General features: G+C 41.5%; 11 protein-coding genes across 11 annotated transcripts; 5 read left to right on the forward strand and 6 right to left on the reverse strand.

The window, feature by feature from the left end:
* Positions 1-2: 2 nt before the first annotated feature.
* PAS_chr3_1199 (uncharacterized protein) lies at positions 3-551 on the reverse strand (the record flags this gene model as incomplete). The annotated part of the gene is made up of 1 exon (XM_002492736.1): positions 3-551. The coding sequence occupies one exon, from the start codon at positions 549-551 to the stop codon at positions 3-5; it is 549 nt and encodes a 182-aa protein (XP_002492781.1).
* Positions 552-755: 204 nt separating this feature from the next.
* On the forward strand, positions 756-1,520 carry PAS_chr3_0553 (Hypothetical protein; the record flags this gene model as incomplete). Its single annotated transcript, XM_002492737.1, has 1 exon — positions 756-1,520. The coding sequence occupies one exon, from the start codon at positions 756-758 to the stop codon at positions 1,518-1,520; it is 765 nt and encodes a 254-aa protein (XP_002492782.1).
* A 164-nt stretch (positions 1,521-1,684) lies between these two features.
* On the reverse strand, positions 1,685-4,477 carry PAS_chr3_0554 (uncharacterized protein; the record flags this gene model as incomplete). The annotated part of the gene is made up of 2 exons (XM_002492738.1): positions 1,685-2,133; positions 2,242-4,477. 2 exons carry the CDS (start codon positions 4,475-4,477, stop codon positions 1,685-1,687), a joined length of 2,685 nt encoding a protein of 894 aa, XP_002492783.1.
* Positions 4,478-5,956: 1,479 nt separating this feature from the next.
* Positions 5,957-7,648, reverse strand: PAS_chr3_0557 (Hypothetical protein; the record flags this gene model as incomplete). The annotated part of the gene is made up of 1 exon (XM_002492739.1): positions 5,957-7,648. One exon carries the CDS (start codon positions 7,646-7,648, stop codon positions 5,957-5,959), a length of 1,692 nt encoding a protein of 563 aa, XP_002492784.1.
* Positions 7,649-7,851: 203 nt separating this feature from the next.
* On the reverse strand, positions 7,852-8,784 carry PAS_chr3_0558 (uncharacterized protein; the record flags this gene model as incomplete). The annotated part of the gene is made up of 1 exon (XM_002492740.1): positions 7,852-8,784. The coding sequence occupies one exon, from the start codon at positions 8,782-8,784 to the stop codon at positions 7,852-7,854; it is 933 nt and encodes a 310-aa protein (XP_002492785.1).
* A 486-nt stretch (positions 8,785-9,270) lies between these two features.
* PAS_chr3_0559 (ADP-ribosylation factor GTPase activating protein (ARF GAP)) lies at positions 9,271-10,602 on the forward strand (the record flags this gene model as incomplete). Its single annotated transcript, XM_002492741.1, has 1 exon — positions 9,271-10,602. The coding sequence occupies one exon, from the start codon at positions 9,271-9,273 to the stop codon at positions 10,600-10,602; it is 1,332 nt and encodes a 443-aa protein (XP_002492786.1).
* Positions 10,603-10,697: 95 nt separating this feature from the next.
* On the reverse strand, positions 10,698-14,983 carry PAS_chr3_0560 (Protein involved in positive regulation of both 1,3-beta-glucan synthesis and the Pkc1p-MAPK pathway; the record flags this gene model as incomplete). The annotated part of the gene is made up of 2 exons (XM_002492742.1): positions 10,698-11,227; positions 11,497-14,983. The coding sequence occupies 2 exons, from the start codon at positions 14,981-14,983 to the stop codon at positions 10,698-10,700; spliced, it is 4,017 nt and encodes a 1,338-aa protein (XP_002492787.1).
* A 238-nt stretch (positions 14,984-15,221) lies between these two features.
* On the forward strand, positions 15,222-17,087 carry PAS_chr3_0561 (Gamma-glutamyltranspeptidase; the record flags this gene model as incomplete). The annotated part of the gene is made up of 1 exon (XM_002492743.1): positions 15,222-17,087. The coding sequence occupies one exon, from the start codon at positions 15,222-15,224 to the stop codon at positions 17,085-17,087; it is 1,866 nt and encodes a 621-aa protein (XP_002492788.1).
* An 85-nt stretch (positions 17,088-17,172) lies between these two features.
* Positions 17,173-18,450, reverse strand: PAS_chr3_0562 (Mitochondrial translation elongation factor Tu; the record flags this gene model as incomplete). The annotated part of the gene is made up of 1 exon (XM_002492744.1): positions 17,173-18,450. One exon carries the CDS (start codon positions 18,448-18,450, stop codon positions 17,173-17,175), a length of 1,278 nt encoding a protein of 425 aa, XP_002492789.1.
* A 166-nt stretch (positions 18,451-18,616) lies between these two features.
* PAS_chr3_0563 (Hypothetical protein) lies at positions 18,617-19,249 on the forward strand (the record flags this gene model as incomplete). The annotated part of the gene is made up of 1 exon (XM_002492745.1): positions 18,617-19,249. The coding sequence occupies one exon, from the start codon at positions 18,617-18,619 to the stop codon at positions 19,247-19,249; it is 633 nt and encodes a 210-aa protein (XP_002492790.1).
* Positions 19,250-19,314: 65 nt separating this feature from the next.
* On the forward strand, positions 19,315-20,454 carry PAS_chr3_0564 (Beta subunit of the translation initiation factor eIF2B; the record flags this gene model as incomplete). Its single annotated transcript, XM_002492746.1, has 1 exon — positions 19,315-20,454. The coding sequence occupies one exon, from the start codon at positions 19,315-19,317 to the stop codon at positions 20,452-20,454; it is 1,140 nt and encodes a 379-aa protein (XP_002492791.1).
* Between the last annotated feature and the right edge of the window lie 54 nt (positions 20,455-20,508).

The raw sequence follows: 20,508 nt of genomic DNA on the forward strand, positions 1-20,508 counted from the left end.
CTCTAGTTCTGAGCAAAAATGCGGATTGGGTAGTCCTCAGGATACATACCATGCTCAGATTCTTCCGTCAATCTAAACTTCATCTTTTTGTTTAAACTGGGAGCAACCACTGGAGAGCCTCCCTCAGCAAGAAGTTCAGATTTTACAACTTTGGGGTCAATCGTAGCCAAAGTTGATGACAACGACACACTCTGGTCGAATACTGCAAGCTCCTTCTGGCCCTTTTCTCCAACAGAAATACGAGGGTTCTGAGCGGATCCCAAAGTCAACAGGCCGCTAACCTTAGTCTGATCGAAAGCAACAAGACGAGGATAGTTTCTTCTGTGATCTCTGTCATAATATTGGTTTTTCACTATGTCGCCAGCTGGGATAGTAACTGGGTCTTTGTACTTCAAGGTTTGGGATCCTGGAGGAGGAACTCTGTAATTCTTTACCAATGGATTACCAGTGGAACGGTTAGGAACCAAAGTGAGCAACTGTCTGATTTTCTCCCAGATCCCCTTGGATCCCGTAGTGTACTTTTTGAACACTGGAACTGGTCCACCTGACATTTTTTGGATTAAGTATGGATCTTTAAACGACTTGTCCAATGAAGAGGATTTATATTGTCAATAGGAGAACGTTTAGTTGTGGTCGCGCATTGGTGTTCGGTGCTTTGCTAATTTCGCACCTTGGAAACTATTAGATGGTCTCACGAGTCATACCGTACTTGGGTCTACTAGGAAGTTATCCAGGTTAACATTTTCCTATTCAGAATGGTACGATGGAGTGTCTTCAGAAGAAGGAGGAATGGAAATGAAACAGATGCTATTCAAGAAGAACACATAGATCGTTCGGAGAGTGTGGGAAGTCTCAATTCGGCTTCGGATGATCGTGTAATTGAGGAATATGACCCCTATGATAACGACTCTTTGAGGGAGATGATTCGACTGATTGCAGAAAGGCGAAGAGAAATAGGAGTGAGCGCAAGCGAACCGGAAGAAGATCGTCGAGATGGTGTCGAAGAAGCAACAACCAGAGCTTACCGTCCGGCAAATACGTTTCCAGTTGATCAAAGGCCCGTAACGATGAGATTTTGGGATGCCATTGGGGCTACGGTATTTCCTATTTTGCTTGTCCGAATTATCAAAGAATTGTTTTCAGTCACTGTATTTTCCTCAGACATTATCAGAGATACTGAAGAGTTTTTCAATCTTACAGGTAACGAGGTCATCACCAAATTTAGTACAGCTAGTCCCGTGGACACAACCTCAAATAAATCTCAGCGTGTAACAACGTCATTGATTCTCAAATTTTATAGGATATTCATATCTGAAATGTCCTTTTTAAACGCTGATTCTGGGTTTTTGAGATTGCTGACTATATCCACATTTTACACATATACAGCGTTAGCATCGATGTTTATGGTAACAGCAGTTGTATTCCTTCTTGCCTGTTCCAGTTTCACAATTGGTAGGAGGTTGCATCTACTACAAACTTTGGCGAAAAACCTCTTTACGCATGAAACTGGTGTTTTTTAGCTATAAATAAGCGGGGCCGGCCTTGCAATTAATATAATTCCAATAGCAACACACTTCTAAATGCGACTGAACTTCGTTCATATAAGTCATTCCATTATAATACATACTTACGAATTTGATCATATGACGTACTCGGTACGTAAATGCATAGTCATTATTTTACCTCAGACTGGTGAAGGATTTGCAGAATAGGTGTTGTGTTGTATGTGGATATCTGTTGCTCGAGCCTTCAAGGCTTCAGCAAATACCATAGCTATGGGCCAAACTGGAGCATCCGCTAGGATTCGGACTCCTAAACTCAAAGACCTAGATGAAAGTCTGGCAGCTGTGATAATTTGAGCGATGGGCTTTAAGTCTCCTGGTTCAAGTGTTAGCTGGGCAATTTCATCGTCCAGAATTTCAACATCTAGAGCACCATTGGCTTGAATCCTTAAAAACTCTGAGTACGAAGTCTGGTTTGATCCTTTGGGAGTTAAGTTAAAATCGACTTTCTTCATCAAGGTTTCCACACGAAGCCAAATTACTCTGTCAGAAGTTGACAACGGAGACGGAGATTTCATGTTTGTGGAAACAAGATAGTTTTTGGCCCAAATTTCAGTGGCATAAACATACTCTGCTACAACTAGCACTGCAGTGAATATGCACGTTAGGAAGAAGATGGGTGTTCGCACTGACGTCTGCTCAGCATCTCTTGTGATGGAAATTATTTCGATCTATAGACTGATGATATCCATTGCATAATTGGCTGCTTCCCTCAAAGCTTCTGGGTCTTTATCCAATTGTTTGATTGCAGTAATCATTCCAGGCCAATTTCGTTGCCACACTTTCTCCATAAATGGGGATATTTCGACACATTTACGGATTTTCACGAACGACAACAATGGTAGAATAAGCTTCAATACTGGACGCTTGTTTATGTTTAAAATACTCCTTTGGCCTCTTGGAACCAGGACACCACCATTGACAATGCACAAGGATTCCCACGTTTTGATAAGTGACTCAATTTGTAATCGAGAGTTCAGTCTCCAACGTGCAGCCCTTTTGTTAATATCACATTCGTTGTCATTGAAATTCTTTCTCTCAATATGCACTAATCCATTTAGTGTCATCAATAACGAAAGTAACGTTCTCAAAGAAACGCCCTTATCGCAGTAATGATTAGTCAAATCATACCAGATATCTGCGAAGGAAGATTCGCCATTGCTAATGTGGATTATATTGAAGCTCTCAAGTGAGACGCATTGAACCCATTCTTGCGGTGATTTGACCCGCCACAAATCTCCGTCACATGGAGACCCACACTTCATATCACTTGGATGTAAAGCTATGGGAAGATCACACAACGATGTAAATAGGATGTTCAACAAGTATAAACAATGAACTGTTCTGATCCTTGATTGGGCCAGAATGAAATAATCATAGTTATTCTTGAGAAGCGTTTGATCTGTTAAGTTATCCTTAGAGAGAGCTGTGGGAGGCATAATAAAGTTTTCCAACGGAGTATCCAGATGGGTAGTTTTGACGAGTCCAACCAACGAGGTCAGCTGCTTGATCGCTGTATGTGAGACATCCAAATCGTTATGAAATATTCCGAGGTACATGTGCAATAACAGCGATTGAGTGACAAAGAGAGGAACATCTTCAAAATTTGAGCCATTTGAGTTAGCATTCATCATCCCAGGTCTACCATCAGGAGAAAGATTAGAAGGTGACAGTTTGCTGTTTATATGTTTTTCCATGTAATTATGAATAAGGTATCGGGCAAAGTTAAAAAGCATGGTGGAGTTCCTGGCATGGAATGAATATAGCGCACCCACTGCCGCCATAGAAAGCAACAAAGGGATTTGCTCATAGTTTTCCAAGATGTTCAATGAAGGAATATGGATAAATGGAAAGTATCTGTCAAACTCCTGTTCATAGAAACTGAGGTAGCTGTTGAGTTCGGATAGCTGAGGAAATTGGCCATTGGATAAGTTGTAGGTAGACATGATATGGAAACGTAAATCTTCAGTTAGACGAGCACCAGATTCGTCTGGAGCAGTTCCAAAACTGTTGAAATCCATCTTAGAGAATAAATCCAATTGTCTTGATTTAAACAACATTGAAAGGTCATTAGAGTTTATAGGTGATTCGGTATTCAGTGATGCAGTAGTGCTCATTTGCGGTATTGATATTTGTTCAGGAGTCTCATGGAAACCGACGTTGCTGGAAGCTTGTGGGAATTTGGTGTCAAAGGGAGTATTAATAAATTCGTTAAGCCAGTCTTCCGATTTCTGTAAAAGATTCAAGTTTTGGTCAAAATATTCCATGGGAACACCAGATATATTGGAGTAGTCCTGCATGGGTTGATTTGTTAATGTAGGGGTATTGTTGGAAGCGTTATCCGTAGTAGTGCTCTTAGCAGTTTGCATCGTGTAATTCTTGCTTAAAGGAAAGTTGAACGATTGAGAGATCGGCAAAGATTCTAAGTTCTGAGGCGAAAATGGTGAGGAGTCTGAATCCGTAGTACCAACCGTTTGTGGCAGCGGTTGCTTCATTGATGAAAGGTTATCTCTATCAGGCAGGGGCAATGATGCCTCTGTGTTATTGTGAACTATGTTGATGTTGTCATTTAATGCATCAGTTTCATTACCATTCGAGTCTGAGTTACTAGAGACACCTCCTGAACTCTGTCTGCGAGTATACTTTCTCTTGTTGCTGTTGAATACTTCAAGATGTAGCTTCTGCTGGTGCCGAAGTACCAAATCCCGCCTGGCAAAACACCGTCCACAGACTCCGCATTGGAACGGTTTTTCATTGGTATGCGACCTTTCATGACGTTTGAGGTGTTCTAACCTTGCGAAAGCTCTAGTACATGTTTGACATACATGTGTTCTGGGTTTGTCAGTCTTTATGAGCATGGATTTTTTCGGAATGGGCTGCGTTGCCTTTGCACTTGGGGAAGATGACGACGACATTCTTGGGTTTGTTTCACAACGCAAAAACAACCAATGGTTGATTTGTTAGTCCAGACTTTGAAAGAACGGCTATCTGAATTGTAAAGGCCAGGTGGTGCTTTAGAGATGCTACCGTTCGGCAAAGAAGGAAAAAAAAAAAAAGACCTTCAGATTAAAGGTTCCCCAAAAAAAATATCAAGTTTCAGGAGGAAAAAAAATACTGATACAAAGAGTACGAGAGGGAAGAGATGGATAGGGCTTAGCGGTTCAATTGCGCCAATTCGCAAATCCCATGTAATTGGTTGATACGTACCGCCTCTTTACAATTTGTTGAGCTCAAACCCCACGCAATGACGGTTTGGGGAGAACAAAACCAGATCTGCGTAAGCTAACGGTCAGTTAGGGGGAATGATGGTATCTTTTAGCCTAAGTAGTGGGTGGCACACGCTGGAGGTAGGCTATGTATGCTCTGGTGGGAGTGAGACCAGACGGGGGAGAATACTGAGTAGTCGCGAAGGAAACCTGCAAATCGGGTACACCAACGATGAGGGCAAGGCAAAGGAGATGAGTGGTGTACAGAGGTTAAAATTCCATTATCAGACAGAGATTCCAAGTTTTCCAAACTGTTCCCAATTCAGTAAGTTGTAGAGTTTACTAGAGAACTTTTTGAATCAAACGTTGACATTTGAGCCATCTCTTGCAAAGAGTAAACATTAAAGATGCAACTTAATCCATGTGATGTCAATTAACTAACATTAATTACGTAATACAATCTATCAGCTCTACATCTCACGATATAGTCGTCCACCACACAATAGCTAAGCTAGTAAAAACTTCACCCAAAATGGTTCTTCTTCTTTGTACCATACCACCTTATTAGACAGTGCCAATTAGTTTCCGTTCAAGAGCACGTTCTGTGTTTCCAAGCGGTAATCAATGACTACATTAGCGATTTGTTGGTGGTTAGATAGAACTAGCGTCCAATAAGAACCTGTCTGGAAAAAAAATTTGAAAGAGAGGTGTCAGTGGGCTCAAACATGTGTATTATTTTGTTTTGCATTTATTCAACGAAGTTGGGACCTGCCTCAATCTTCTAGTGCATTCTTTTTATGCTTCCGAGGTCTCAATTTGCGCTTCTTGTCGACCTTTTCCTGGTCCTGGGATGGCTGAATTGCCCTCCTCTCGTTGACCATAATGAGCGTAATATCATCATCATCTAGTTCTTTAGCGTCGGAGCCATCCACATGATGGTGCTTTAGGTATATGTAATTATGAAGAGCCATTCTAGATCATGAGATATAGGAAGGACGAAGAGGAACCCAAATGCAGTCCAAGTCTTGTAGTTATAGTCCACTTACGAATCGGACCACTTTTTTTTTGAAACTTTTCGTGTTTGGAATCCGGAGTACATCTTGGAGTCACATGACTGAAAATATTTGTGATCTTTGTTGATGCATGGTAATACTACCTTGCCTTACTCTATTAATAAATATTACCCCTTCAATCTACGTCCAGAAACAATTCTTGCTTTTGTTCTGTCATGGGAATAAGGGCTGTTCCTAGTAAGAGATTATTCAAGGACAAAATCAGTCCGTTGAACATGCTGTTGATCGGCAGAAAATACGTCTGGCAATGACAGTCTACCATATGATGTCGATGGCACATCATCATTGACGATGACAGTGAGGAGCTCAGTATAGGGTATGAGTTTACTAACGTGTTAGAGGGGATTCGTTTCAAATGTAATGACTTAAGTTTTTTGTCTCTCTTCCTCCTCCTTATGTTTTGCAATTTTAATGATGTGATATCTCGTATTATCTCGTATCGATTTGTATCTGTTCCTTTGAGTTTGTGGGTAGATTTTTGTCGTTTCTTTACTGTCAATGGGGGTATTGTCAAATCAACAGAAAACGATCGGTCTGTTCTGCTGTCTTGATTGAGTGAGCCTCTTTTTTTGTCGTTGTTGATATCCGTCGTTAATGAATCTAGATCGATATTCTCTACAGTCTCATTTCCATAATCATCCTCGTCACTATTGTTGGATGTTTGATGTAATTCTGGACGTATAGGCATTGCGCTAGAACTACGCATTATCTGCCTCAAATTTCGTTTGGCGCTTTCTATGTTGATTGCATCCGAATACTCATACTCAAATTCGTGTTTGAAAGTGCTGAAGCTATCATTGGCAGTTTTTTGCAACAGAAACCCTATGTATGAATACAATTTTTCGTTCTGCAGCCGCAATGATTTAAGTTCAAATTCCAATTTGATCAGCTCCTGATTGTGAAGGTATGATTGGTTGCGCATTTGCATGCTGTATACATCTAGATCCATATCCAAAATATGAGTAGCGTTATTATTACCGTTGAGTTTATTGTGTGAAGGATTTCTATGTCCATGTTTGTTATGATTATTGTCTTGTATATTGACCTTTTTCTCCTCCTCATCTATAGAAGGATCTTCATCACCCACTAATGAGGAGTTTCCGCTTAGAAAATTTATTGAAAGTCGTTTACTTGCTTGGGACGACAAATCTACACCGCCAAAAAACTCCTGCTCCAAGTTTGACGGCGTCTCTGGTATTGATGACTCTTGTTCGGGGTGACTGTCCAGATCCTCAAAAGACATTTCTTCTATCAACTCTTCATAGCTTTGTTGTAACCTGGAATACTTTGTATGAAGCTCTGTGTAATCTTGTTTCATTAACTCAAATTGATCGATGATAAGAACTTTGGAGCTCTTCTCCAATTCGTAATCTTTTTCCAAAACATGTAACTGTTTGCTGAGTTCTTCAATGGCTGCAGAATCATTAAACTTTTCCGTCAAACTGTGGGAATGATCTTGGTTATTTTGGTTGTTCAACAGATTCGACAACTGTTTAACTTTGTAATCATACGTCTTCTTAAGCCCATTGAAACGATTAAATTCCTTTTCATTTATTTCAATCTCGTGCTGTAATTCGTTGCTGAGTTTCTTGTTCTCTAAAACCAGTTCATTTAGCCGACTGCCCTTTATTGTCAACTCCTCTTGAAGTTGATGAAGTAACAGTTCCAGGCGTTCCTGCTCCCGTATCAAGTTGTGGTTTTTCATCACAAGATCCATATGCATCCTATCTGCGACGTGTTCATTGTCGTGAAGCATATCTGATCTCTGTGAAACATTTAAAGGAGGGCTTAATCTCTCCTTGTTCATGGCAGGGAACAATAGGTTGTTTATTTGTATTTGGGAATTGATATCAACATATGGAGCGCGGGGGATTGGAGGGATCGAAGGGAAGCCAGGAGGTACCGTTCGGCGCCCGGAAAGGGCTTACTCGAAAACTCCTCTAAGGGGAAAAACCAAGACATATTTCCCCATTAGGAAGTGATAAGGGAAGATGGGATTACGTTCAGCTTCTATTTACATATCTTATACACCTTAATTGACAAACCCCCCGACGGATCGAACCATATAGGCTCGTCGAAAACCCCTGGATCACTTGAAATCTGTTTTATTTCTATTATTTCCCAATTCAATTTTGCGTCCGTCAATTGCCCTTCCCAAGCATTGATGGTGACCTCGTTCCGCACAGTTGCACCAATTAACGCAACGCTGTACTCATACGATTGAAGACTCTTCACTAGCTCTGGCAAAATCGACACATCATACGTGACGTCTGCCCCAATTAGCGTATCACATTTGGGAGCCGACTCAGGACCTCCCCAAAGGAGAACTCTGGAGCTGTACGTTTTTAGGTCAAACAACGCATCGTTTTCATTCAACCGTATATTGTTCGTTATTTGGTCTACTAAATTTGGATCTCCATCAGTTAATGTGACATGACTTGCCAGTCTTAGTAAGCTAATACCAATCAGTCCCGTACCTGCTCCCAGTTCTACAACTTTTTTATTTTGAATATACGGCAGGTAAGATTTGTCATTATTAAACCTTAAGGCTAATAGTTTGGATGCCTCCCATGTCCTTAACCCAGTTGTTCCCCTTCCTGAAATAAAGTTGGGGCTTTCCTTAATCTTTACAGATTTCTGCTCGTTGATGCGGTACTCCAATATGTCCTGAGGTATCGTGTCAAGGTCCCCAAGCGGTTGCGATGACAAACTAGCATACAACTCGTACAGCTTATCAAAATAATTATCATCATATATGGACCTCGCTTCTAGAGAGTCTACTATACGGGAAAGTGCCTTTCTCACGTAAAAAGGGTTAGAAGTGACTATGCTTTCACAAGTCGATATTAGCTGATAAAAGAAGTCCTCTGTACATTCATCCCGTGTAGGAAGGGGCAATATTCTCACAGGGACCCTCTGTCTAAGAAGATCAAACAGAGACATGGATATGCGATGCAATGAGATGAGTCGGGATTAACTGATAAAATAGATGTTAGTTAACTTTCGAGGTAACCCGTTACCAAATATCAACCTCGTCCTTTTCACTGGATGGAGATACTGTTGGAGTGGCTGAAATAATAGCAGAATTGTAAAAATCTGCGGAAGAACAAGCATGGGCAACTTGGCCTCAATTTCATCCTAGTCTGGCTATTAGATCCCTTTGATCTTATCATATAGCAATTTCAGTTCGATTTTGCCCTGTGTCGTCTCAAAATAATAGTAGATACGGTCGCCGAGTCTTTGCATACTCTGACTTCCGGATCAACTTATCTAGAATACAGTTCTCTTACAGATTCTCCTATACTTTGAGGATCAAATACCATTTTCTCGTCAACCTTACAATTTCAACTATATTACGTAATTGAATTCTTCCTTGAGCTGTTATTTCAAATCAACTTCGCACCTTCTACATCATAAAACACGGAATCAATGTCGGCAGATGAGTTTGCCACAAAGGCAGAAGTTGAGGAAATCTTCAAGCGTTTGAAGAAAAGACCTGCAAACCAACAGTGCAATGACTGTCAAGCCAGTAACCCAAGTTGGACTTCTATTCCTTTTGGAATTTTTGTTTGTTTAGAGTGCTCGGGGGAACATAGAAATGTTGGTGTTCATATTTCTTTTGTCAAATCATCTGTGTTGGATGCTAATTGGACCTATAGAGAGTTGCGCTCTATGAAGAATGGTGGAAATGATTTATTCAAGGAGTTCTACAACAAAAATGGCGGTGGGAGTCTGTTAACCACTGGAGTAAAGCAAAAATACGACAACCCAATCGCTGTGAACTATAAAAAGAAGCTAGCTCAAAAGGTGGAGAAAGATTTTGCCAAATTTCCTGATGTTTTAGATGGTACAGGATCTGACAACTCCACCCCTGAACCAACAGACCATCATGAAGATTTCTTCAGCAGTTGGTCTAAACCTGCCGTCAACTCTTCTACATCTTCACTGAACGCAATCAGCTCAAGATCGGGCACTCCTCAATTGCCGCAAAACTCTGCTCCAAAGAGAACTACTGTCAAGACAACTACCACGTCTGGTCCCAAAAAGAATATACTTGGAGGCAGCTCTACTAGGAGTAGAGCCCGTCTCGGAGCAAAGAAATTAAGTGCCAAAGAGGCCAACTTTGATTTTGATGATTTTGAAAAACAGGCTCGTGAGGAAGAAGAGGCTGTCAAAAAGCTAGGCTATAACCCAGCTGATTCTTCAATTGAGTCTGCCTCAACCGCAACAAACTCCATCACTGCTCCGGTGGAATCTTCGAAAACTCAAGATGCCTTCGTATTGGAACCATCCTACTCTAATGCGTCCACTGCTTCTGTAAAGAAAACAACTCAGCAATTTGCCAAGTTGGGGTTCGGTATGACTGCCTCCTCTAGCAATCCCGAGCCATCTGTTGAAAAGGCAAGTCGTCCAGCAAGACACGGTGCCCTTAATGATGATACTCCAGGTGAGATTTCTCAAAAGTTTTCTGGACAGAAGGCAATTTCATCTGACCAGGTATTTGGCCGTTCTACTTACGGAGAAGACTCCAATGCCCGCTCCAAACTTCAAACAGAATTCAACGGAGCTACTGCCATTTCCTCATCTTCCTATTTCGGACAACCTGATCCTAAACCAGCTCCAAGCAGAGGTTTGACAGCTAGTAATTTGGAAGAAAAAGTCTATGATGTATTTGGTGATGATATCAACCAGCTGAAGGACGTGTTGGAAACTGGAGCTGAGAAGTTCAGTTCCTACTTGAGAGACTACTTAAGAAACTGAGCATTTCAAGTCTCTGTACGAATATGGCCATCTAGCATTATGTGTTCAATTAATATACATTATTTAACCCTGTAGCTGTCCCTTTAACCTTTATTTTATTCTGGTATTGGTGTTCCTATGGGAGTGGAGTTATTGCTTTCATTTTTGAAATCAGTGTTCGTGTCTTTTTCATCATCTTCTTTCTTCCATTCCCCTTTCCAAGTAGTAAAAGGTATTATGAAACCACTGAAAGATTTTATTTCTCTGGCTTGACGAAACCACTTTCTAGGCTCGCCTGTTTTATCTAGCGTTCCTGACAAGGAAAGAGAATGACCTCCCGGTGCCCCTTTACTTTTGTATCGAGTTCCATTTCCAGCTGCTGACGAGGAAGGTGAATCCGATGGAATCGGAGATGACCTGTCTCCAAGCAAAGCTCTTTTGGATAATGGCGTACTTGGTTTTGTTGTGGATGCACTGTTGGATTGACTAAGGGTGACAGTCAATTTCTTTAACGGTCTAGGTTGCTTGATCTCTAGCGTATCTATTTTTCCAAACTTCTCCAGCTTTTCGGGAGATACTTTAAGGGTTATTACGTTCATTGCTTTGATATATTCCGGGAGTAGGTAGGCGATGGGAATGAGTACATCTGGTGCCAATTGATAGACGCGATATGTCAAAGAAATCGGGACACTATTTGTCAGTGCACATTGGCGTATTTCCATGGAAATGATGAAACGACTTGATCAAAACTCAATTGCAGCGGAAAGGGCCGCTACCCATACTTGTCGAACTCTAGGATGCTACGGTGAGTGCACACGACGTTAGCGTAGTTATTTTTTTTTTTATGTTTCTTCCTTCTCTTTAAAGATTTGAAATCATTCATCATCATTAATTGTCACTAAATACCAAAGGTACCATTATTTAATGCATCTCGCAAGTTCTTTTTATCGGCACTCTTGTTAGAGTGTCCATGTAGTTTATTTACCTTTGCAGCCGGAACAAAGCTGTTTGCTACCATCTTTTGAGAGAACGTCTCAGGGGTTGCTGCATCCTGTGATCTGGCAGGCGAATTAGACGAGCGAGGTGAATTGGATGCGGAACGGGGGTCTCTCGTCAACGAATACGATGACTGGTGGCCGGCACCACCTTGATAAGGGCTGGGTGGATGTAGGAATTGAGTTTGTTGATACTGTGCTTGATTAGGTGGAGGGTAGTAACCTTGGGTCCCTTGAACAGGGTGGTAAATTCGACGACCCTGTCCGTGAGATGGTGATGGATATGATTGAGGAGGAAACCCCGATGGAGGATAGCCTTGTGGAGGATAGCCTTGTGGCGGATAACCTTGTGGGGGATAGCCTTGTGGAGGATAGCCTTGCGGTGGATAACCTTGTGGTGGATAACCTTGTGGTGGATAACCTTGTGATGGATAACCTTCTGTTGGATAGCCTTTGGGCGAGTATTCCTGAAGATTAGCTTGAGGAGAGTAACCTCGTGGCGGGTAATCTCGAGGTGGATAATTTTGAGGTGGATACGTTTGTAATGAATTGCCATTAGGAGCTGGTCCTTGAGAAGCATTTGGGTATACTTGATGTGGGTAGTGTTCTTGAGGTGATGGTGTATGATATGTCTCTGGTTTATTTTTGGGACTGATAAAATCTTGAGAGGAGTTCTGCAAAGGATTTCTTCTATCAAGAGGGGAAAGTGGACTTGATGTCTGTTGGCGTACAGTAGGGGGCTGGCGTATTCTTGAGTTTTGAGGCGTTGTATCTGATAGTTCAGCTCCATCCCTTACTTGTGGAGTAGTCTGAGGAGTGCCCTGGTTATCTACCGGTGATTTTGTGATTACAGGGTCGATTCGATTATGATCTAGGGGTTCTGAACTATTCTCAGATCTTGCTGGAAATTCGTTTCGTTCAATTCTATGAGACATAACCGAACTGTAAACGCTTGAAGTTCCGGCTGTTAATCCTAGTCGAACATCTTTGGAGCTGACATCATCATTCAAAACATCTTGAAGTTCTGCTTCCAAATTTTCAATCTCGTTAAAAATGTTAGATTTCAATGTATTTTTAGATTCAACCTTCGGAGTGAAATTTGTAGAAACATGTACAGGTAGTGATGGAGAACTGCTGGTAGAATTGACTTTACGAGGACTATGTTCAGTTGAAAGAGGAGGAGGAGAAACTCCCTTTAAATGTCGGGGAAGTGAATCTGACGGAGGTTTCCTTTGCAAATAAAAACTATCATCTGATTCTGGAATATCACCAGGAACACGATAGACATCTCCTCCCAATTCCTTAGGTCCATTAATTATTTTTGGTTCTTTTCTACGAATTTCCTCTTTTCTACCTCTCTTCTCCTCTTTCATTGAAGGTCTCGTCGTTATAACTGTTGGAGAGACTTTGGATACCAGTTCGCTATAGTTCTGATGCTCAATTTCTTCAATATCGATACGCTCAATGATGTCACGTAAGTCATCCATGGGATCATCAATTCTATCGTTCTCAATAAGTAAGTAATCTTGGTTTACGGAAGAGCTTGAGTCAGGTTCATCGCTAATCGTCAATGAATTCGATTCTTCACTTACTCCTTCAGAGATCTGGCGGACAGCAGGTGCTACTTTCTGCTGTGCTTTGTGAGGCGATGTCAGAGTCACTCTTTGTTCTTCATCCTTAGGCAAATTCAACGAAATATAATCGCCTGACTTATCCATGCTTTGCGGTAATGACTCTTTTATGATAGGAGGTGTAGGTGGAAGCTCTTTTTCAGCCAAATTCTGGGGAAAGTCCTTAGGAAAGCCTCTGTATACGTATGGCGTGTCTTTCGGAGGAGGTTCTATCTTATTCAACTTTTTGGGCTTTGTTTTCTTTTGATTTCGGTATTCCTTTTCCAATAAGTTCGATTTTCGTTTCTCCAGTTTCTCAATGTTCATTTGTAACTTCTTTAACTTCTCTTCCTTTAACTCAATATCCAAGTCATATCCATTTCTGCTAATATCAATCTCTTCAACAATAACCCATTTCTTGTACCCTGGGCTAATTTCTGTTTCCAGGATATAAGTTTTTCCAAAGATATTCCTTTTTATTCTAGTCTGCTCTGAAGAAACCGAGGCTAACCATGTCCAAACAAAGTAATCATCTATCAGAGTTTTGGAGATATTGGCAGTAAAATAATCACCCTTGGACTCGTCCCAATTTTCGTATGGTTGCAACATTTCTGAACTCCATCCAGAGCAAAGTTTAAATCGAATATGGTTAGATCCTGCTCCGTCAGATATTAGGTCTTCATCAAACATACAAAAATTGTCCATCACCCTTTTTCCTTCACTAGATAGCTTTTGAGGTAAGGATTGATAATCTTTGAATAAAGACTTTAGCAGTATGTATTCTTCTCTCGTATAAAACAGATTTGTATCATCAAATTTGAGTGTTTTTCCAACCCTGTGGAGCATCTCTATAGGTGAGCGAGAAGGGTTATTAACCTTCAAAGTAATAAGGGGAACATCGACTAGATTACTGCGGGACGTTAGGACTGTTTCTGCTGGTGGGTAGGAGTTGGAAAGAACCAGATTTTGCAGCGTTCTGGGTAGCTTGTATTCATCATTTGGAGACTCGGGTAGCATTGAACGTACGAAGGACAAGAGTAAGTGAAATATGGCATCCGAAGCTGGCAACCAATTTGCGATTCCTCTGTGATAGCTTGTGTCACCCTTGGGGGAGACTTTAATAGGACCGAATGCCCATATTCCACACATTTTCGATATCTTTCGGGCACTCATCTTGTTTTGCTTAGTGTCAGCTGCAATAGCTACAATAAGATCAAAGAAATCATAAACAATTGAGGCATGGGATGGTGATAGTAAACATTGAGGTATTATATCCAAAAAAGCGCGTTGAGGATAGTTTTGTTCCTGTTCTAGTTTTGCAAACTGGGCGTACGATTTCCATCCTACAATGTAACCATTGGGGAGTCTAGACCATAAAAACTTAAGAGCAGAAGTCAACGTGAATTCATCCGTCTTTTTTACGACTTTTTCAATCACCTTCAAAGAAGCAGGTTTTCCTTCTATAAACACTCTGTTCAGAAAAACCTTCAGTCTATAATCATTCAACTGAGGTCTGAATGGAAGGAAAAAATATGGCGCACGAGTGCCCTTTAGCTTGATTTCATTAGTAATGGCGTGTATTAAGTCTTTCAGTTCATGCTTTTGGAGTTCCACATCGAAAGGGTCCCTGGACAACCCTATTGTTTCTTTGACATGTTCCGTGTATTGTTTCTTGTATGAGTCGTAGGAATCTTCATCAAACTCGCTAGCAAAAACAAAAGGGTCCATGGAGATTTTGGACTTTCGTTTTCGATCCTCTAACGGTGGCAGAGCCGGAAGCTCTAGCTCGTCCTTCATACTAGCAGAGCAACGTTTTTGGCCTTATCAGGTTAAAAATAGTTTCAATTGGTCTTTCAAGGATCTGCTCGGAAAATGACATTAGAGTAAACACTGGTGTTATGTTCTTGCGAATAGAAACCTCTTGGTTGGGATTTCTCGCGCGTCCCTATCTTTTGGCTCAATATTACGTCAGATAAGCAGTTTCTGAATTATGAGTAGCTGATTGTACCTGCTTCGTTCACCTATCTCGGACACCATGAAACCGTATCACCATGCAAAAAGCCGCCCAATAGGCAGCTACCTGTATTTTGGGGTGTTTACCGTAGCATTGACATTTCTGACGTGGCTTAAATATGACGCAGAGCTGTTTGCTCAGCAGGTTCACTCGAAAGACATTTATGACCCACAGTTCAACATTACGTTGCCAATTGATGGCCCAACATTTACCCCATCAAAGAACTATTCAATTAGTGTTCAAAATGCAGCAGTGGCGTCCGATATAGAACAATGTTCAAAATTAGGTGTATCTATTCTGCAGCAAGGTGGCAATGCGGCCGATTCAGCAGTCACCGTGGCCCTGTGTATCGGAACAATCAATTCGTATTCGTCCGGTATAGGGGGAGGAGGATTCATTGTCTCTAAGTTAATTGATAATCCTACCGCTCTGAGTTTTGATTGTCGAGAAATGGCTCCTTCTAAAAGTTTCAAAGAAATGTTCAACTATCATGAGGAGAAGGCCAGAGTAGGTGGTTTGGCTGTCGCCATTCCAGGAGAGTTAAAGGGACTCTATGAACTGTTTCAGCACCATGGTTCTGGTAATGTTGAGTGGAAAGATTTGATTTTGCCCGTTGCTGAGTTGGCTGAGGTGGGATGGACTGTCGATCCGCTGTTTTCTAGTGCATTGAAATCTATTGAGCACCATATTTACGAGCATTCATATGATTGGGCCTTTGCATTGAATGAAGACGGAAAAATTAAAAAAAGAGGTGACTGGATTAATCGTCCCATGTTGGCTACTACGTTGAGGAGAATAGCTGAAAGTGGCAACGTTGATCTATTCTATGACCCAGAGAGCGATATAGTACAAAGCATGGTGAATGCTACTAGAAAGTATGGAGGAATCCTTGAAGCCTCAGACTTTGCAAAATATAGAGTTCGAATTGAAGAATCGTTGACATTGCATAACTTTACATCTGACGGCCTTACGGTTTATACGTCCAATGGGGCATCCTCAGGGTTGGTGCTCCTTGCTGGGTTGAAGCTCATGGACTTATTCGAAGATTTCAAGGAATTTCATAATGATTTCGGGGCTGTTGAGTCTCAAAGGCTTGTTGAAACGATGAAGTGGATGGCTTCAGTAAGAAGCAACCTTGGAGATTTGAACATTTACTCCACCAACGAAACTGAAATTGACGATCATAGGAAGAGGTACGACAGATACAAATCAGATGAGTGGGCAATAGAAACTCATGCCAAAATTAATGATTCCCACACACTTCCTTCTTGGAAAGATTATGCTCCAGCCTTTCTACCTAATGATCCTCATGGTACATCTCATTTCAGTATCGTTGACCAATACGGTAATGCGGTGGCTATGACAACCACTGTTAACCTTGGATTTGGATCTAAAATACACGATCCTATATCAGGGATTATTCTAAATGATGAAATGGACGATTTTTCAGTTCCAACATCATCTAATGCATTTGGTTTGCATCCATCAATCTATAATTGGGTAGAGCCTTACAAAAGACCTCTCTCTTCATGTGCTCCTACCGTAATTGTTGATTCTCTGGGAGTACCTCATTTTGTCATCGGGGCAGCAGGAGGGTCCAAGATCACTACCACAGTTTTACAAGCAATTATAAGAGTTTACCATTATCACCTGGATCTTTTAGACGTCATTGCATATCCACGCTTTCATCATCAACTACTTCCGGAAGAAGTTCTTCTGGAGTTTCCACGAGATAATAAACTAATACGCCATCTAAAAGAAAGAGGGCATGATGTTAGAGTCCAAGCACCAATATCCACCATGAATGGTATCCTACGAAAAAGAGGTGGAAGCCTGATAGCAGTTAGTGATCACTGGAGAAAGCTTGGTCGACCTTGGGGCTTTTGATGACCACGAAGAGAATGTACTAATCTTATTTACTTCAGACCGGGCCTATCTATTTACATACGTTTAAAAAAACAGAACAACGTTCTTAGGCGATGATTCTAGTGATCATACCGGTTCCAACGGTGTGGCCTCCCTCTCTAATGTTGAAACGCTGTCCGACTTCCAATGGAGTAGCGTGGACAATTTCACATTCCATTTCAACGTTGTCACCTGGCATAACTTGAGCGGAGTGGTCAGCGTCTTCAGGAAATCTAAGAACAACGGTGACGTCAGCAGTTCTGACAAACATCTGTGGTCTGTAGTTCTCACCGAAAGGAGAGTGACGTCCACCTTCATCCTTGGTTAAAATGTACAGAGAAGCCAAAAATTTAGTGTGAGCATTAACAGTTCCTGGTTTAGACAAGATCATACCTCTCTTAAGGTCATCTCTCTTGATACCTCTCAACAAAATACCAGCGTTGTCACCAGCTTGAGCCTGATCTAATTCTTTCTTGAACATTTCAATACCGGTAACAGTAGCCTTGATTGGTTGATCGTTGAAACCTACAATCTCAACTTCCTCACCCTTCTTCAAGTTACCTCTCTCGACACGGCCTGTAACAACGGTACCTCTACCAGAAATGGAGAAAATGTCCTCAACAGGCATCAGGAATGGCTTTTCAAGATCTCTCTCAGGAGTAGGAATGTATTCATCCACGGCATCCAACAATTTTCTAATAGCATCTTCACCAATTTCAGGGCGCTTTCCTTCCAACGCACACAAGGCAGAACCCATGATTACAGGAGTGTTGTCACCATCAAAACCGTAGGTAGTCAGCAAATCTCTCATTTCCATTTCAACTAATTCCAAAGTCTCTTCGTCATCAATAGTATCAACTTTGTTGACAAAGACAACCAAGTTCTGAACACCAACTTGTCTGGCAAGCAACAAGTGCTCTCTAGTTTGAGGCATTTGACCATCAGCGGCGGCAACGACAATAATAGCACCGTCCATTTGTGCGGCACCGGTAATCATGTTCTTGATGTAGTCAGCGTGACCTGGACAGTCAACGTGAGAGTAGTGGCGGTTGGCGGTCTCGTATTCAACGTGGGCGGTAGAAATAGTAATACCTCTAGCTCTTTCTTCTGGTGCCTTGTCAATGGACGAGTAATCCTTGAAGTCAGCAGCACCAGAGCTGGAAAGAACCTTGGTAATAGCGGCAGTCAAGGTAGTTTTACCGTGATCGACGTGACCAATAGTACCGATATTCACATGTGGCTTGGAACGGTCAAAAGTAGCAGCAGTTCTAACCAGCTGAGTTGGACGAATGACCCTTGGAAAAGTATTGTTAAGTGCACGGGTGAACTGACGACGAAGCAACATGATTTGATGAACCAAGTATGGTGAGGAAGTGAAAGAAATTTGCGATTACTGGATATTTGCCTGGTTCTTCGAAATTCGCGCCTTTTCTGCCGGGTAAGTTATTATCTTCTGCATGTAGTTTAACTTTTGTATGGAGTAGAGCGCTCTCCAATATAATCCGTTAAGAATGCCTGTTATATTCGTCAAGACAATGCCAGGTCTGGCTGACTTGAGAATAGTGACGGACTATGATACCACCATTGAAGATCTGAATCGAAACCTTATGAACATGTTACCTCTAACTGTACAGAAACGAGGAGTTATCACTAAAATGGATGGAAGCCCATTACTCAAATTGAGGAACGTAAGTGAGCTAAAGGGCGACTTTGTGGATTTGCAATTGAGGATTCCTTTATGCGGTGGAAAAGGGGGATTTGGTTCGAACTTGAAATTGAAAGCAAGAAAATTGAAAGGCAAGAGGAAAGACGAGCTTAAGGTTGAGACACAGCATGAAATGAAGACTCAGAAAGTATTACCACTGCCATCGCTAAGAGACAAGAAACGACTTTTAAAAGCCAGAAAAGACAAATTGCAAAGATTGGTTGACATGGATGTTCGAAGATTACTGGATGATAACGAACATTTCAACGTTCCAACCCTAGAATCAATCTTCGAAGAAGTTGAGAATTCTGTTGCTTCTGTAAGAGAAGCTGTAATGAAAATTAATGACAATAGGACAATGGCCAATGAAGCGAACAAAACTACGACTAGAAACTATCAAGCTAAGCATGATGTATTTGGTGATTTCTTTGAAGAATAATGTTACACGACATCCAACAGCTCATCTTCAAGTTACCCGCCTGTCCCAACACCACCAAACCTCACATGGATTTTCTGTTACCAAGAAAACTGACTTCATCTACTAAACCCATCTCCTTTATGTCCCAAACACAGCAACAGATACAAGAGCAAGTGGATGGGCTTGTATATAAGCTCAAACGGAGGCAGCTAGCCGGTTCTTATAAGGTTGCGATAGAGACTGCGCAATTGCTGATGCGCCTAATAACTATGGCCCGTTGGAAGAACACAGACCAACTCATTGAGTTAATTAGAGACGCAGGAAGGCAGCTTATTGCTGCTCAGCCGAGGGAGTTTGCATCTGGTAACATAGTGCGCCGAGTTTTGTCGCTTATTCGTGATGAATCCTTAGAAATGGACAGGGAAAAGCCGGATATAGATAAGAATACGGCGATGATGAGCTCCATGTTCTCTCTGCTTAGCACGACTGATACGAAGAACCAGCAACAACATAGCACAAGTGACGCTAAACAGCGCACTCAAGATCTAAGATCACTCGTAATTCAGGGAATCCGGGACCTCATGGATGAAATTTCTGCTGTTCATGAAAATATAGAATTGATGTCTATTGATTTAATTCATGACAACGAGGTGTTGCTAACACCCACTCCCAACTCACAAACTGTATTGAACTTTTTGTTGAAGGCTCGCCAGAAGAGAAAATTCACTGTCTTGGTAACAGAGTGTTTTCCTAACCATACAGAAGATGCACACAAATTTGTTAAGAAATTGGCAGATGCCAAAATAGACACAGTATTGATTCCAGATTCAACTGTCTTTGCAGTAATGTCTCGTGTCGGAAAAGTCATCATTGGAGCCCGCTCTGTGTTTGTTAACGGAGGATGTGTAAGCACCTCGGGTGTAGCTGCAGTAACTGAATGCGCCAAAGAACACCGTACTCCTGTGTTCACAGTAGCAGGTTTGTACAAATTATCCCCAACTTACCCCTTTGATAACGATTCTTTGATAGAGGTGGGCAATTCTGGAAAAGTCATAGATTATTCCGATCAAGATCTAGTAGGTCGATGTGAGGTGACTAATCCGCTGATGGATTACATCGACCCTGAAAACATTGATATTTACATCACTAACGTGGGGGGATTTTCGCCAAACTTTATCTATAGAATTGTCTTGGACAACTACAAGTCTGATGATGTTAACTTGTGAACATGACCAAGTAGACTGAGACAACTTTTAAATACCTTGCCCTGTACCTCGCTC

The sequence above is a fragment of the Komagataella phaffii genome, chromosome 3, assembly GCF_000027005.1.
Source record: "Komagataella phaffii GS115 chromosome 3, complete sequence".
Lineage (NCBI taxonomy): Eukaryota > Fungi > Ascomycota > Pichiomycetes > Pichiales > Pichiaceae > Komagataella > Komagataella phaffii.